This window comes from Trachurus japonicus, chromosome 11 (genome assembly GCF_045865225.1).
Source record: "Trachurus japonicus isolate A0001 chromosome 11, Traja_1.0".
Classification (NCBI taxonomy): Eukaryota; Metazoa; Chordata; class Actinopteri; order Carangiformes; family Carangidae; genus Trachurus; species Trachurus japonicus.
In genome coordinates, this window is record NC_140917.1 from 7,723,703 (window position 1) to 7,735,939 (window position 12,237).

Consider the following 12,237-nt stretch of genomic DNA (forward strand, 5'->3'; position numbering starts at 1 on the left):
GTTCGGATTTTGATGTCGACCTGATTTTTACTTCCAACAAAAATTCTTCTGTAGCCTGCTGGTTAATTCTTGCTAATGAACATTCACCAGTTTATGAGCCTATAAAAAAATTAGACAGATTTGTGAGCAGGTCAGTGTGCACACTTCTGTCTGCTGTCTTGTTATCAAGTTTCTTATCCAGACATATGAAGTATCAAACATCAGGCTTGTTGTTATTTCCATTACAGTTTTTTACCATTGGTTTGGCTCATTTCTCTAAGGTCATTTGGTAAAACAGTCTTACAGTTCAGCACAACACCATAGCTCACTTGCAAAAGCGCATATCTCTCTCAAAACAGTTCACTCGTGTCAAAACTAAATTTCTTTCTCATATAAATAGTCAGTGTCCCCAAAATGCACCGTCCCTTTGGCATTGTGTGAACACTGCAAGTCAATGTTTAGATTTACTGTAAGAGGACGACTGAAATATCCCTCATGTCCACCTCTCAGTCTGAGCCCAGTCCTTTATTGACGATTAACGATTACTGTACTAGTTTTTTCTGTCTAGATAACAGAAAACATTTGTGTATAAAACTGAAGAAAAAAAATGATTAGAATGAGAAATCAACAATCAGTTTAGATCAACGAGATCTATTCATTTGGAAATTGTGCTAAATGTAGGCTACCTGTACTTAATCATTTGCAGAGGTGCACTGAGACATTTTCAATTTGATGAAATGAATGAGAAATACAATTCTGTTGTGAACAGTTGCCAAGTGGTTTGGAGGTTTGTCCATGTTGTTTTGAGAAATGAGCCGAGCCAATGGAGAAACACTGTACAGTAATATACTGTAACTGTTGTTCTGGATGAGTTTCTGGTTCTGGCTTCATCACTGTAACTCTACAACAAAAAGCCGTTGTGGCCAAACACTGGGAAGAGACACAGAAAGAGAATTTAAAAACTCCGGCCGTCGCTGCTCTCTGAGTGACGGCTGATCACAGCACAGAAACACCAGCGTGTTGCAGCCGGCACTTTAGACGTCAACAGAGAAACCAGAGAGAGAAAGGACTTTGAGGATGTGACTTTAAGAGGCGTCTCGGCGCTGTCTGCTCGGGGAACCACAGAGCCTTTTGTCTTTCGCAGACTTTTTTCGGGGGCCGAGCCAGGACTCAGACTAATGAACTTCTGGTCGGCTGCCAGCTCCTTTAACCTCGGCGCTCCCTTCGCTGCCGCCGGGAAAAACCTCTGCTTCCTGCCAGGTGAAACACAACGGAGCTGTGAATCCCCTCGCTCCTTCACCTCCTGACCGCCTGAGCCTGGTTTACAGCTGCCGGAGCAGAGCGCTCAGTCTGACATCCACCCCACTGATCACGTCTAAGAGGGCTTTTTTTATTTTTTATATAGTATATATTACTATTGTCAAATCACTGAGGGAGAGGAGAGCTTTGGATTTTCATTTTTCAGAAACTTAAAAGCTCAAAGCTCGGTCGTCAGGCTGCAGCGTGTAAACATCTGGTAAATGAAATGGACACACAGAAGAACAGGAACTGGACCTGGTGCCAGTTTATTGAAACGTTGTAGGTCTGGTCTCAACATTGTCACGGTAGTGTTGTGGTCAAGACCAAATAACCCAAGAGTTTAGGTTAAACCAAGTAAAAATTTAGTGGGTTCTGAGACTAGATTAAGACCTTGGCCTTGGTGTCTTGAGACTGGTCCTGACACTACAACACTACAACAAACCATCTGAAACAAAGTTGCTGTCAACATGTAAGATCTGTCTTTACATTGAAATAACAAACACACTTGAGTCGTCTCACCAGGGTCACAGCTCCCGTCTCCTCTTGATTTCATATTTAGAACCAGCTCCACCTTCACCTGCCACAACAGAAAAATGCTGCTTGTCCAATGATGGATCAGTAAGTTCTCACTTCATAAGAGTTAGGAGAAGCTACTTAAAGGGATAGTTCAACATTTCGGCGGAGTTGTTGTCAAGGCAAATTCAGAGACTGCTTGCCGAAAAACTGCCCCTGACGGGAACGCGTATCAGCGGTTTTGCATGAATTTGCCTCTAAAACAACTCTGTCTGGTAACGTTGTGTTATTATCTCATAGCGTGGTGAATGTGCAGGTCACAACTTGTCCTCCAGAGCGTTTTGGAGTTGTTGGATTGTGTATTTGATGAGTTTGATGAGGGAAACCAAGAAATCCCATGAGCCTCCGTAGCGTAGCTCTGAGCAGCTCGCGGCTCTGCTCCGCCGTTCTAAAAATAGCTTGCACCGACAATTAAAGGTAACGAACCTACTGCTATGACTATAGGGATTATGGCAATGGGCCAATTTGCCAAAAAATGTTGAACTATCCCTTCAAGTCAAGTCAAGTCAGTTTTAGTTAGTTATCTGAACGCACAAATAGAGAAGGCGTAGAGTAGACCCATCAGATCTCACAAAGAGCAAATACACATGGCAACAGTGGAAACAGGAAAAACTTCCTTTGAAGAGTCAGAAACCTCGAGCAGGTTGATAGTTCTCTCCATGTAACGTCCTCAGTTTCCTAATGTTCTTCAACCGTCACTGTAAATCTGGTTTATTGACTTCATTCAGAAAAAGAATCTTTTTAAACCCGGTCAGACGTTTTTTTGTTGTTGTTGTTTTTCTAAACCCACAGATTTGTTCTAACTCTCGTCGTCTTGTTTCCCAGGTGGTGTCCAACAGGGCCGACATGGCCATCGGCTCCCTCACCATCAACGAGGAGCGCTCGGAGGTGGTGGAGTTCTCCGTCCCGTTCGTGGAGACCGGCATCAGCGTCATGGTTTCCCGCAGCAACGGCACCGTCTCGCCTTCCGCCTTCCTCGGTGAGTCGTCGGCTGCGGAAGCCTTTTCGGAGGTCGTGCGGTGACAAATCAAATCAGTTTAATCGTTTAGCCTGTAAAAAACTAAATCCAGGATGAGTTGTATAAATTACACTTTTAATGAGTTTAGCTGCTTATGCGACTATGTCGGATTTGAACCAGAGAGGAAACCCCCTCCCCTCCTCGCTTTGATAAATCCAAGAGCTGCTACGACGTTAGCTCACGGAGCGGCACAGACGACTCACCCACTCTGAGGAAACCAAACAGTCTCAAGTTTATTTGAATGAATCCTGAAGCTCAGAGTGAAAACTGACTCAGTCGAATCCGAAAAACCCCGGGATTGTTTATTCTTCAGGTGCAACTCTGAAACAGAGACATAGAACTCTCTTATATTAATAAAAAAAAACTTTATTGGCGTCTCTCTGAATCATGCACAGCATTAAAAAGGGGGATTTACAGACACACACCAGCTTCTCAAAGAGGACGGAGACGCCGAAACTCAGTGGAAAACACATCTGAGGGAGGCAGTTCAAAGCCTGAGCCGCTCTCTGAGTGCTGCATTAGTCCTCTAATAAAGTCAAGGAAATGTGTCCATTATAAAACACAAAGAAAAGATGCAGAGAGACACCTCGATTCAGATCCAGACGTAACTCAAGGTGCATTTATTCCAGACGAAAAATCCCACTGGGTCGTTCCAGCTTCTCTGATTTACATATTACTCTCTCTCTGTGTCCTACTTACTGTTGTGTTTGTGTTTTAAAAAAAAACAAAAAAAACAATACCGTTGTGATGTTAGAGTTGTGTTATTCTCCTAAAACTCAGGAACCGAAATCAAGCTGAAGTCGTGTTTCTGCCGGTGGAGGAGATGTTTTCACTGTGAGAGCAGCTGTTACACAACATGTCATGACTCACAACATGAATCTTAATAATGTGAAGTGATGGAGCAGCGGCGGTTACAGAGGGATGATGGTGAAGAGCAGGGAGCTCCCGGAGTATTGACCTGCTGGTATTTTACTGCTGCTGAGGGAGATCTCTCTAAAACCTCCTCATTGTTCCCGTGTTTACAAGAAGCTGGAAGCTTAAAAAACACCAGAAAATCACTGACGACCCCGCTGCGAGTCCGATTCTTCAAGGAGAACTTCAAGAAAACATGTAAAAGTCAAAGAATCGTCAAGATTTAACGAGGTCATCCTTAACGGGCGAAGGTCAGACAGTGATTATTAATGAATGATGTCCTGCGGGGGGGCTAATTCTGCTGTAAACCTGAAAGTCATCACAGATACAGATGAAAAGTCCCATCAATCCTCTTGTATATTGACACTAATTGATCTGACAGTGATCGCTGCGTCGATTCCCGGACCAACAGGTTGAAGCAGCTTTTGGAGACGCCGCTCGTCCACAGTTGTAATGATAATAATAGTGATAATGATTACAATAATAATAGTGGTAACTGTAACAATGATAAATAATACTCAGTAGACAGTCTCAGCAGGTGAAAAGATGTAATTATAGACCAAAACTGAAAAAGAAAAAATACAGTTTTTAGTGTTTTAAAACACATAAATTATTTTTTATGAGTCTTATCTTTTTTATTATTGCGCATAAAAGATCTTCAGTTGTCCCTGCCTTCAATATTCGATCATTATCATTAAAATGAAAAGTCTAAACTTTATTTAGCCAGTGTGTTTTTACAGTTTCAGTGGGAACCACTGCTGTTCACTATTTTGAGTAGTTTATATGAAAGGCATAGTCAGATAAGGCAAATACAACATTGATAATTCATTTGATTTGGCTTTAATTCATCAATAATGATCGTATTACTAAAGTATAAACAATAACAGGACAGTTAGTGTTTGTCTTTCAGCACCATGGACAGAGATACTGCTGCTAACCCTTCGTCTTGTGTGGCGCAAATACAACTTTCTTTGCATTTCTTAATGCTAAGTTCATGTATTTGTTAATTATTTTATTTTTCTAATGTGATGTCATGAACATGACGCCTTGTGAATCCGTATTTTTATTGGCTGCCAGTCTAAATCTGACTTAGAGTGACACAGCAACATTTATCACCACTGATGTTGTCAGATCTGAGTTGGAGCGGTTTCTGAATGGATCCTTATGGTCGTCATTAGAGGTGAAGAGTAGACGACCGTTAAATCTGAACATGTCTTCCTACAGATGTGGTTTAATCAGAGCGGGAACATACAGAACATGAGCAAAGTAAAACCTGAGCAGCAGATGGAGGCGATGGAAGCAGCGTGATGATCAGTGGCTGTTTTGAAGTGTTTTCAGAATCTATGTGTGTGTGTGTGTGTGTGTGTGTGTGTGTGTGTGTGTGAGCTTTAATCTGAAGATGTGGACTAATGTGCTACATCGGCCCTGATCACTTACACAGCGCCGTGTAAATGATCCTCAATTATGTAAGAGGCCTTCATTTCTGACACGCTTTTGTCTCGCACTTGAAAAGGTTCACACTCGTGGCTCCGCATCTCAGAGCGAAGCCGCCGACGCAGAATTTAGATTTGATGATGTGCTCGGTATTCAAACGAGCTCTCACACTGAAGCAGGGAGCGGTTTTATTTATTTTTTTAATTGTTTTAAATAAAGTATATAACTCTGTCGAATGCTCTCGTAAAACGACACCTTTAAATTTGTGAATCTTCTCAGACTAGTTTCAGACATTTCCAAGCATGAGATGGAAAAATGAGATGGAAATGGAAATGAAGCAAAAGAAAGAGAGAGAGAGAGAGAGAGAGCAACGTCAGATATTTCAGATGGTTTAATCTGAGCAGTGGCTGGTTGACAAGCTGCTGTGTGTGTGTGTTATTCAGATGAGATAACTCAATGATAATAACGCAGTCAAAGCGACGTGTTGGCACAGAGCAGTGTCTCAGACGACGACTTTTTAACCTCTCTGCTACATGACAAATCATGTTTTGTCTAAACTTTCACACATTACATTTGAATAATTTGCAGTTTGTTGAAATGTAATATATATAAGCAACAAATTCATTTACCATCATGATTGAGAAGTCACAACTTCAATTCAGACATGTTTTTTCTTTAGATTTATATTTATGCTTATAATGAAATGTTCACTCGATGAATCACTGAAGTTCATAGGTGAATATTTAGTGTGTAGATTAATAAATGAAAGGTAAATTGTCATCATGAACAAACACTTAGCTGTAACCTTCGTCGTTGAGCTGAGCACTGTCATTAGCTTGAGTGGAGATATGATGATTAAATCACCACAAATATAATACAGAATAAACTCGACTAGACAAAGATTAACTAGTGGTAAATAATAAATTATAGAGTTTTATAAAAACTTCATAGTCAATAATAGCATTAACATCATGTTATTTATTATTCAGCGCAACAGTGACTCGGTATCGGAAAGTGAGCATGCTAACTCCACTAGGTGTGAAGAAGTGATAGAAATAGAAGCAAAACAAGACGGTTACTTTCCACCTCTGGAGACTGAATGAAGTTAAACTACTAATGTTTCTTCTTGTCTGGTACATAAACAGCTGTTAATGCTTTTACATTATAGCAAATCTACAACACATCTGCTTATTTACTTCATACCAAGCTGCACTTTTATAGCTTGAAACATGGACAAACAGTCGGACTCTCTTCAAGGATTTAAAACAATCCAGCAGCTTTAATGTTCCTTTATTATTGCACATTACATCTCCTAATACAATGTCAGTGCAGCTCCCTCCTGCCGGCGGTCGCTTCATGTTTACTGCACTGACATGAAAGTGGTTTTAACTTCTCTTAAAAAAAAACAAATAAGTGCATTTTCTCCTCCAAATGTAGAACCGTCCTTCGAGCAAAGTCTCGCTGCTATTTCCTGTTAATCACATTTTTTTTTCCCCAACCACTTCATAAACCTGGAGGCTCCACCCGCCATAAAAAGGTGCCTTCTGTGTTTTCAATAACATTTATTTATTTTTCAAGCGCATGATTTAAAAAAAACAAAAAAAACGAATTTGCCTCAAGAGCGAGCAGACTTGTGTTTCGGCCTTTAAAGACCTGATGGTTCCCTCGCTCTCCTTAAGGGATCTATTTCATAGTTACACAGCTGCAGCAGTACATCCATCCATCTGTCAGAGGAGATTTAGGAGACAATCTGAAACACGACACGGTTGGACGGAGATGCTCGACTCCCAAGGCCGTTTTTATCTGAGGAGCGCTGGGCCATGGTGACTCCGTACTGTAGCTTCACCTGTTTCTGTGTGTCTGTGTGTGTGTGTGTGTGTGTGTGTTAATACAGTACTGTATGTGTGGGTGAGCCTGCTGCGAAGGTAAAAAACGAAAAAGAGCTACAGTAAGCAAGGCCAAACAGAAGGTAAGAGTGAGCAGAAACACACACAGGAACGGTCAAAGGTCAGAAAGACGATCTAGTGAGGAAGAAAAGATGAAGAAGAAGTGCAGAGAGAGGACGTCGTTTGTAATGGAGGTTGAAGCCTCAGTGTAGAAATAAGTAAATATAGTCCGACCCCAGTGTCACACACAGATTTCTGAAGGACCTGCAGTATCAGAGCCGGTTTATTTATATGAGATCAAGCAGGGCAGTAACTTTATCATTAACACTGGGACTACGCAGCCATTTGCTGATGAAGGCATAATACAAAAGAAATGTTAGTGTCAGTTTTAATTTAGTGTAAGTAAAAAAAATAGTTTAAGTGTATAAGTTTGTCAGATTTTGTTAGTTTTAGTTTGATCAGCAGAAGCTTTTATATGTTATAATGATTCTCTGGTCAAAGCTGAGGAAGAACAGTGGATGTATTTGGGTGATGAAGCACAGTTTTACTGATTGTTGCAGATGTAGAGGTTGACTTGGATTGGATTGTACTTTATTGTCCCGAAAGGAAATTTGTTTTGGGCTCGGAGCCACTGCATACACAAAACAATACATACGAGACATTCATACAAAGTACTTTCACACATTTGACACACATTCAAAACAGTGAAGGTTGCTTTCACTCTATACAAATAAGTCATTAAAATCAATAAGTCCATAGAACTGATCAAACCAGCAGCTCTTAACCCTAACCCCCTAATTCATTGTCCAGTTTTCAGCTGTTTTTGTTCACTAAATAAACACTGGAGGAGGAGAAAAGTAGATCTCTTTAACATTTTTTCTCAACCGCTCAGTAAAAGTGATTAAGGGAAGTAATAGAAACCAGTGAAACCATTGACAGCAGTGATCAGCTGGCTGTAGGAGATCAAAAGAAGCTGATTTGATTGATTATTGAACAGGAAATAACAGTGTGTTACTGCTAATAGCTGTTAATGGGTAAAGTCAAAGTCAACAGGTGTAATAATAACAAATGACTCTCATCTTAAATGTATCTCTGTATTTAAATGCAAATACAAGAAATGAAAAAAAAAGTTAACAGTAAATTAATCACATTTTATATCGTTAATTATCATAAATAAAACTGAGACACCATGACAAACTGAACTCTAATGGATCATAATTCCCTCTTATCGGCTCCAAATGAATCAGAAGCTTTAGCTCTTTGATTTCAGCAGAGTGATGTCTCATTCAGACTTTCAGCCGCACACACTCGTCTCGAGAGTGTGGAAACATTTTTGATGACTGTTTAAATATTTAAGACTCTTTTTGGACTCCACATCCTCCAACTTTATGACTCTATATATCTTTATCTACTTTTTTTCTTGCCATTTCTTTAGTACCATGTTGTAGACATTTGTTAAAGGTCCCAGTGAGATGCTTCATGTGTTGTTTGATTGTACATCAGCTCTATAGACATAGACATGTAGCTGTTTCTAAGTTACTGTCATCTAAATATCCGTCAAACTCCAATAACAGCCTCCTGACGCGCTGCTTATTCACAAACCTCGGAGTGAATGTTGTAAAAATCCTTGGTGCTCTTATTCTTACATTTTCGCTCTGCGTCCTGTTTGTCAGCTCTGCTTCGTTAAACAAGTCTTTCCTCAGTCACTCTCGGCAGAATCAAAGTGTTTCTAATTGTGATGAATTTTCTGAATAACCTTCACAACCTTGGAGCGTTTTGAAAAGCCACTCAGACGTTTCCCATTCAGGTCTCTAAAGAAAAATCAAAGCAGTGCGAGATCCATCCGAGGATCACATCCACCTGAAGCTGCAGGCGATGCAGCCTCATGACTGTCAGTGAGAGTTCAGGATGGCTGGGAAAAAAAGAGGTGCTGCTGAGAGTGTACGATATTTGTACTTTAACAGAACAGTAGAACTAAAATTCATGTATTTTTAAACAAGCAGCTAAAAGATATTTCTTTCTTAATCAATCTGCTAACACTTCAGCGCACTGAGGAAATGAGAAACCTTGTTTCAAACAAAGAGACCAGGACAGAGTGAGGCAGGAAACCAAGTCGAAGTCTGGACAATAACAAACAGCCAAAGTGTCGAGGGACTCAGTAAAGATGGAGGTGGAAATTGAACAAGTATAGAGAGAGAGAGAGAGTGTGTAGTGTGTAGTGAGTGTGTTTAGTAGTGGGTCTGCTGCTCGTATAGGTTTGTAAAAACTTTTAAGACTGAAGCAAACCACCAACAACCTTGTCAGTCGACTCTCAGCACGTCTGTGAAGCTGCAACTCCTAAGTTTAGCCAGTTAGCGTGCTAACATTTGCTATTTAGCACAGGCTAAAGCCGAGGCTCATGGGAATATTATAAGTTTCACAGGTGTTATTTCGAGGATCCGGCAGGTTCAAATCCTCAGCTAATTTTCTCACAATGATCAATCAAATATGGATTGTTGTTACAAATATGTATCCAAGGCTCAACCTTTTACTATCTCACAACAAATTACCGTATTGACCCAAATATAAGACAGTATTTTTTCCATCAAAAAAAGTCTGTAAAAGACGAGACGTCTTATATTCGGGGTTGTCGTTAACACTTTATATGTTATACGCACTATTAAGCATTAATTGAGCATTAATAAATACTTAATTCATCATTTATAACACATGAATACTCATTAGTATGTAGTTTTTAAACATAGTTAAAAATGTTTTACTCATCATTAATAAGCACTAACTTTATTTATAAACTACATACTAACGAGTATTCATGCGTTATAAATGATGAATTCAGCATTTATTAATGCTTAATAGTGTGTATTTATTATGAAAGCCGGTCATCTTATATTTGGGTCAATACGGTACTAACTTTAGAAATAAATAACCATGCAGCACTGCAGGAACATTATGGAAAATGTCGATAAAATAAATAAAAATAACTACAAAAAGGTCTGAAGCCTCTAATAAGTAATGACACACTTTGATTTCACAAGTTCACCTGCAAAGTTTGAAGGCACAAAACGTGTTTACACAGGTTTTTATTGGCCATTGAATAAGATGCTTCTGATCCAGTATGTCTGAGAAAGACTGAAATCAGCCCACATTTCCATCTGTCCAACCAGTCAGAGTGGCTTTCCTCAGATTAATATTATTATTATAATGCCAGCGTGAGGGGGCGTTAGCTGTTGTTGGCTGCTGCTGTAGAAATAAATTTGCTCTAAACAGACTCACCTTGTTAAACAAAGAACAAACAGACAGTGATTATTCTGCAGGACCGGGACTCTCCCAGGAGCTCGTGTGATTCAACAGGAATCTACAAAGGAGGCAGAGACAGTTGGACGGAGCCGGATCAGCTCTGTCCCTCTGTTCGCTCTCTGATCCACACACACACACACACAAAACATCAGATGTTGGGTCGCAGATATAAAAAAAACACATGGGGGTATGAACAGTTGTGGCGATGGAGCCTCCAGCAACTGTCCAATCAGGACAGAGGAGTCGTAATCAAAGCTCCCCAGGAACATCTGCTGAGTCAAACCGATGTTAGTTTTTCCTGTTTTAGTTAGAAAATTGAAAGTATTCAGATCGTTGAAACTCTCTGCTGCTGTGATCGTGGTGTTTCTGCGATTAAAATGTATTTCACTAAGTAAAACAAGCTTTTTATCCAATGATAAGTTTGACTAACACCGTTATGAAGTAGTGACTTTGTTGTACTCGGTGCAGAGTCGAGGTTGTTGTCCACTTTGTAACATCTTACAGTACATCTCATACACAAGTGCATTAGAAAAAGGCCTTGAATTGTTCTGTAAACAGTCAGTGGTGATGAGTCTGTGCTCCTGTCTGTTGTTTAAAGTCAGACAGAGCTTCGTTTCAGGGGTTAAATCACTGATTCACAAAGAGCGGGTAATAAAATGTCCTAGATTACCCATGCAGCTGTCTTCCAGGTGTGCATTAAATCACACAATATACAGTATGCACATACTATTTGCATAATAACCACTTCAACTCCCCACCAGGCGTCGTTATGACAATAGGAGGAGGGAGACCGTTCTCGTTCCATATGGTGACGGGAATATTAATGATATCCATGTAAATGCCTTTAATTAGTGAATATCTCACTCTAATTACTGGCCTTAATGACATTATTATGGTAATGTAAACGTAGGCGGTGGCATGTCACACAGACTGTGCCCTTTGCTGCTCCGAGATCAGCCACCTCTGAGTTGTGCCGAGCCGAGCCGGGCTGGTCCTATCAGGAGGAGCAGTGACCCACAACAAAGAGCCTGTGTTCCTGCTTTTTCGCCAGTTTGATTCCCTGACGCTGCGGGGAACGTGTTGGCAAGAGGAAATGAATAAGTAATGCTGTCACTTTACTGCGGCACCGCTGCTAAAACGGCCTTGAGGAAGGGCGAATAAACCCCATTAACCCAGAACCTTGACCCCATCTGCAACCCCAGCAGCACCAGAACCAGACTGCGGTCGCAGCTGGACGCTCTGATGTGTGGCGCATTAAAGGGCCCATGTTTTACACTTTATTATCCATAAAAAGATTTTGTAGCTTTTATGATTGTATTTTTATATTTAATCTCTCTGGATCCAATCAGAAGAGAGGAGGCTCTGGGTCTCTCCTGTGATTTGCTGATTTTTCTCCGTGATTGAATATTGATGTGGCACAGTTCAGGTAAAAACACTTAGAGTACAGGTGGGCAGAGCTTGGGCCATGAACTGTGACTGCTGAGTTGTGACATCACAACGTTACAGAAGTGCGGATGCGCCATTTTAAGGCACATTTTCTGAATCTAGTGTTTGATTCTTTATTGTTTCTTTTTTTCCCATGGTAGTAATATAGAGCCTAATTCTTCGTAATAAACTTTTTGAGGCTATAGTGCATAACTTCTGCCGACACCTAGATAGATAGATAGATAGATAGATAGATAGATAGATAGATAGATAGATAGATAGATAGATAGATAGATAGATAGATAGATAGATAGATAGATGTTTCAAAGCAAAATGTGCAAAGGAAATAAATATAACACAAAGAGGAAACATATGATGAAATGTATCCTACAATGTCTAAAACAATAAAATAAT

At 40.2% G+C, this 12,237-nt stretch overlaps 1 protein-coding gene across 2 annotated transcripts in view; it reads left to right on the top strand.

The window, feature by feature from the left end:
• grin2da (glutamate receptor, ionotropic, N-methyl D-aspartate 2D, a) overlaps positions 1 to 12,237 on the top strand; it is a 165,935-nt gene that overhangs the window by 101,459 nt on the left and 52,239 nt on the right. For both annotated transcript variants that reach the window (XM_085790830.1, XM_085790831.1), the window contains one exon: positions 2,677 to 2,830. In XM_085790830.1, coding sequence (XP_085646956.1) covers positions 2,677 to 2,830 — 154 coding nt within the window. The remainder of the gene's footprint in view (positions 1 to 2,676; positions 2,831 to 12,237) is intronic.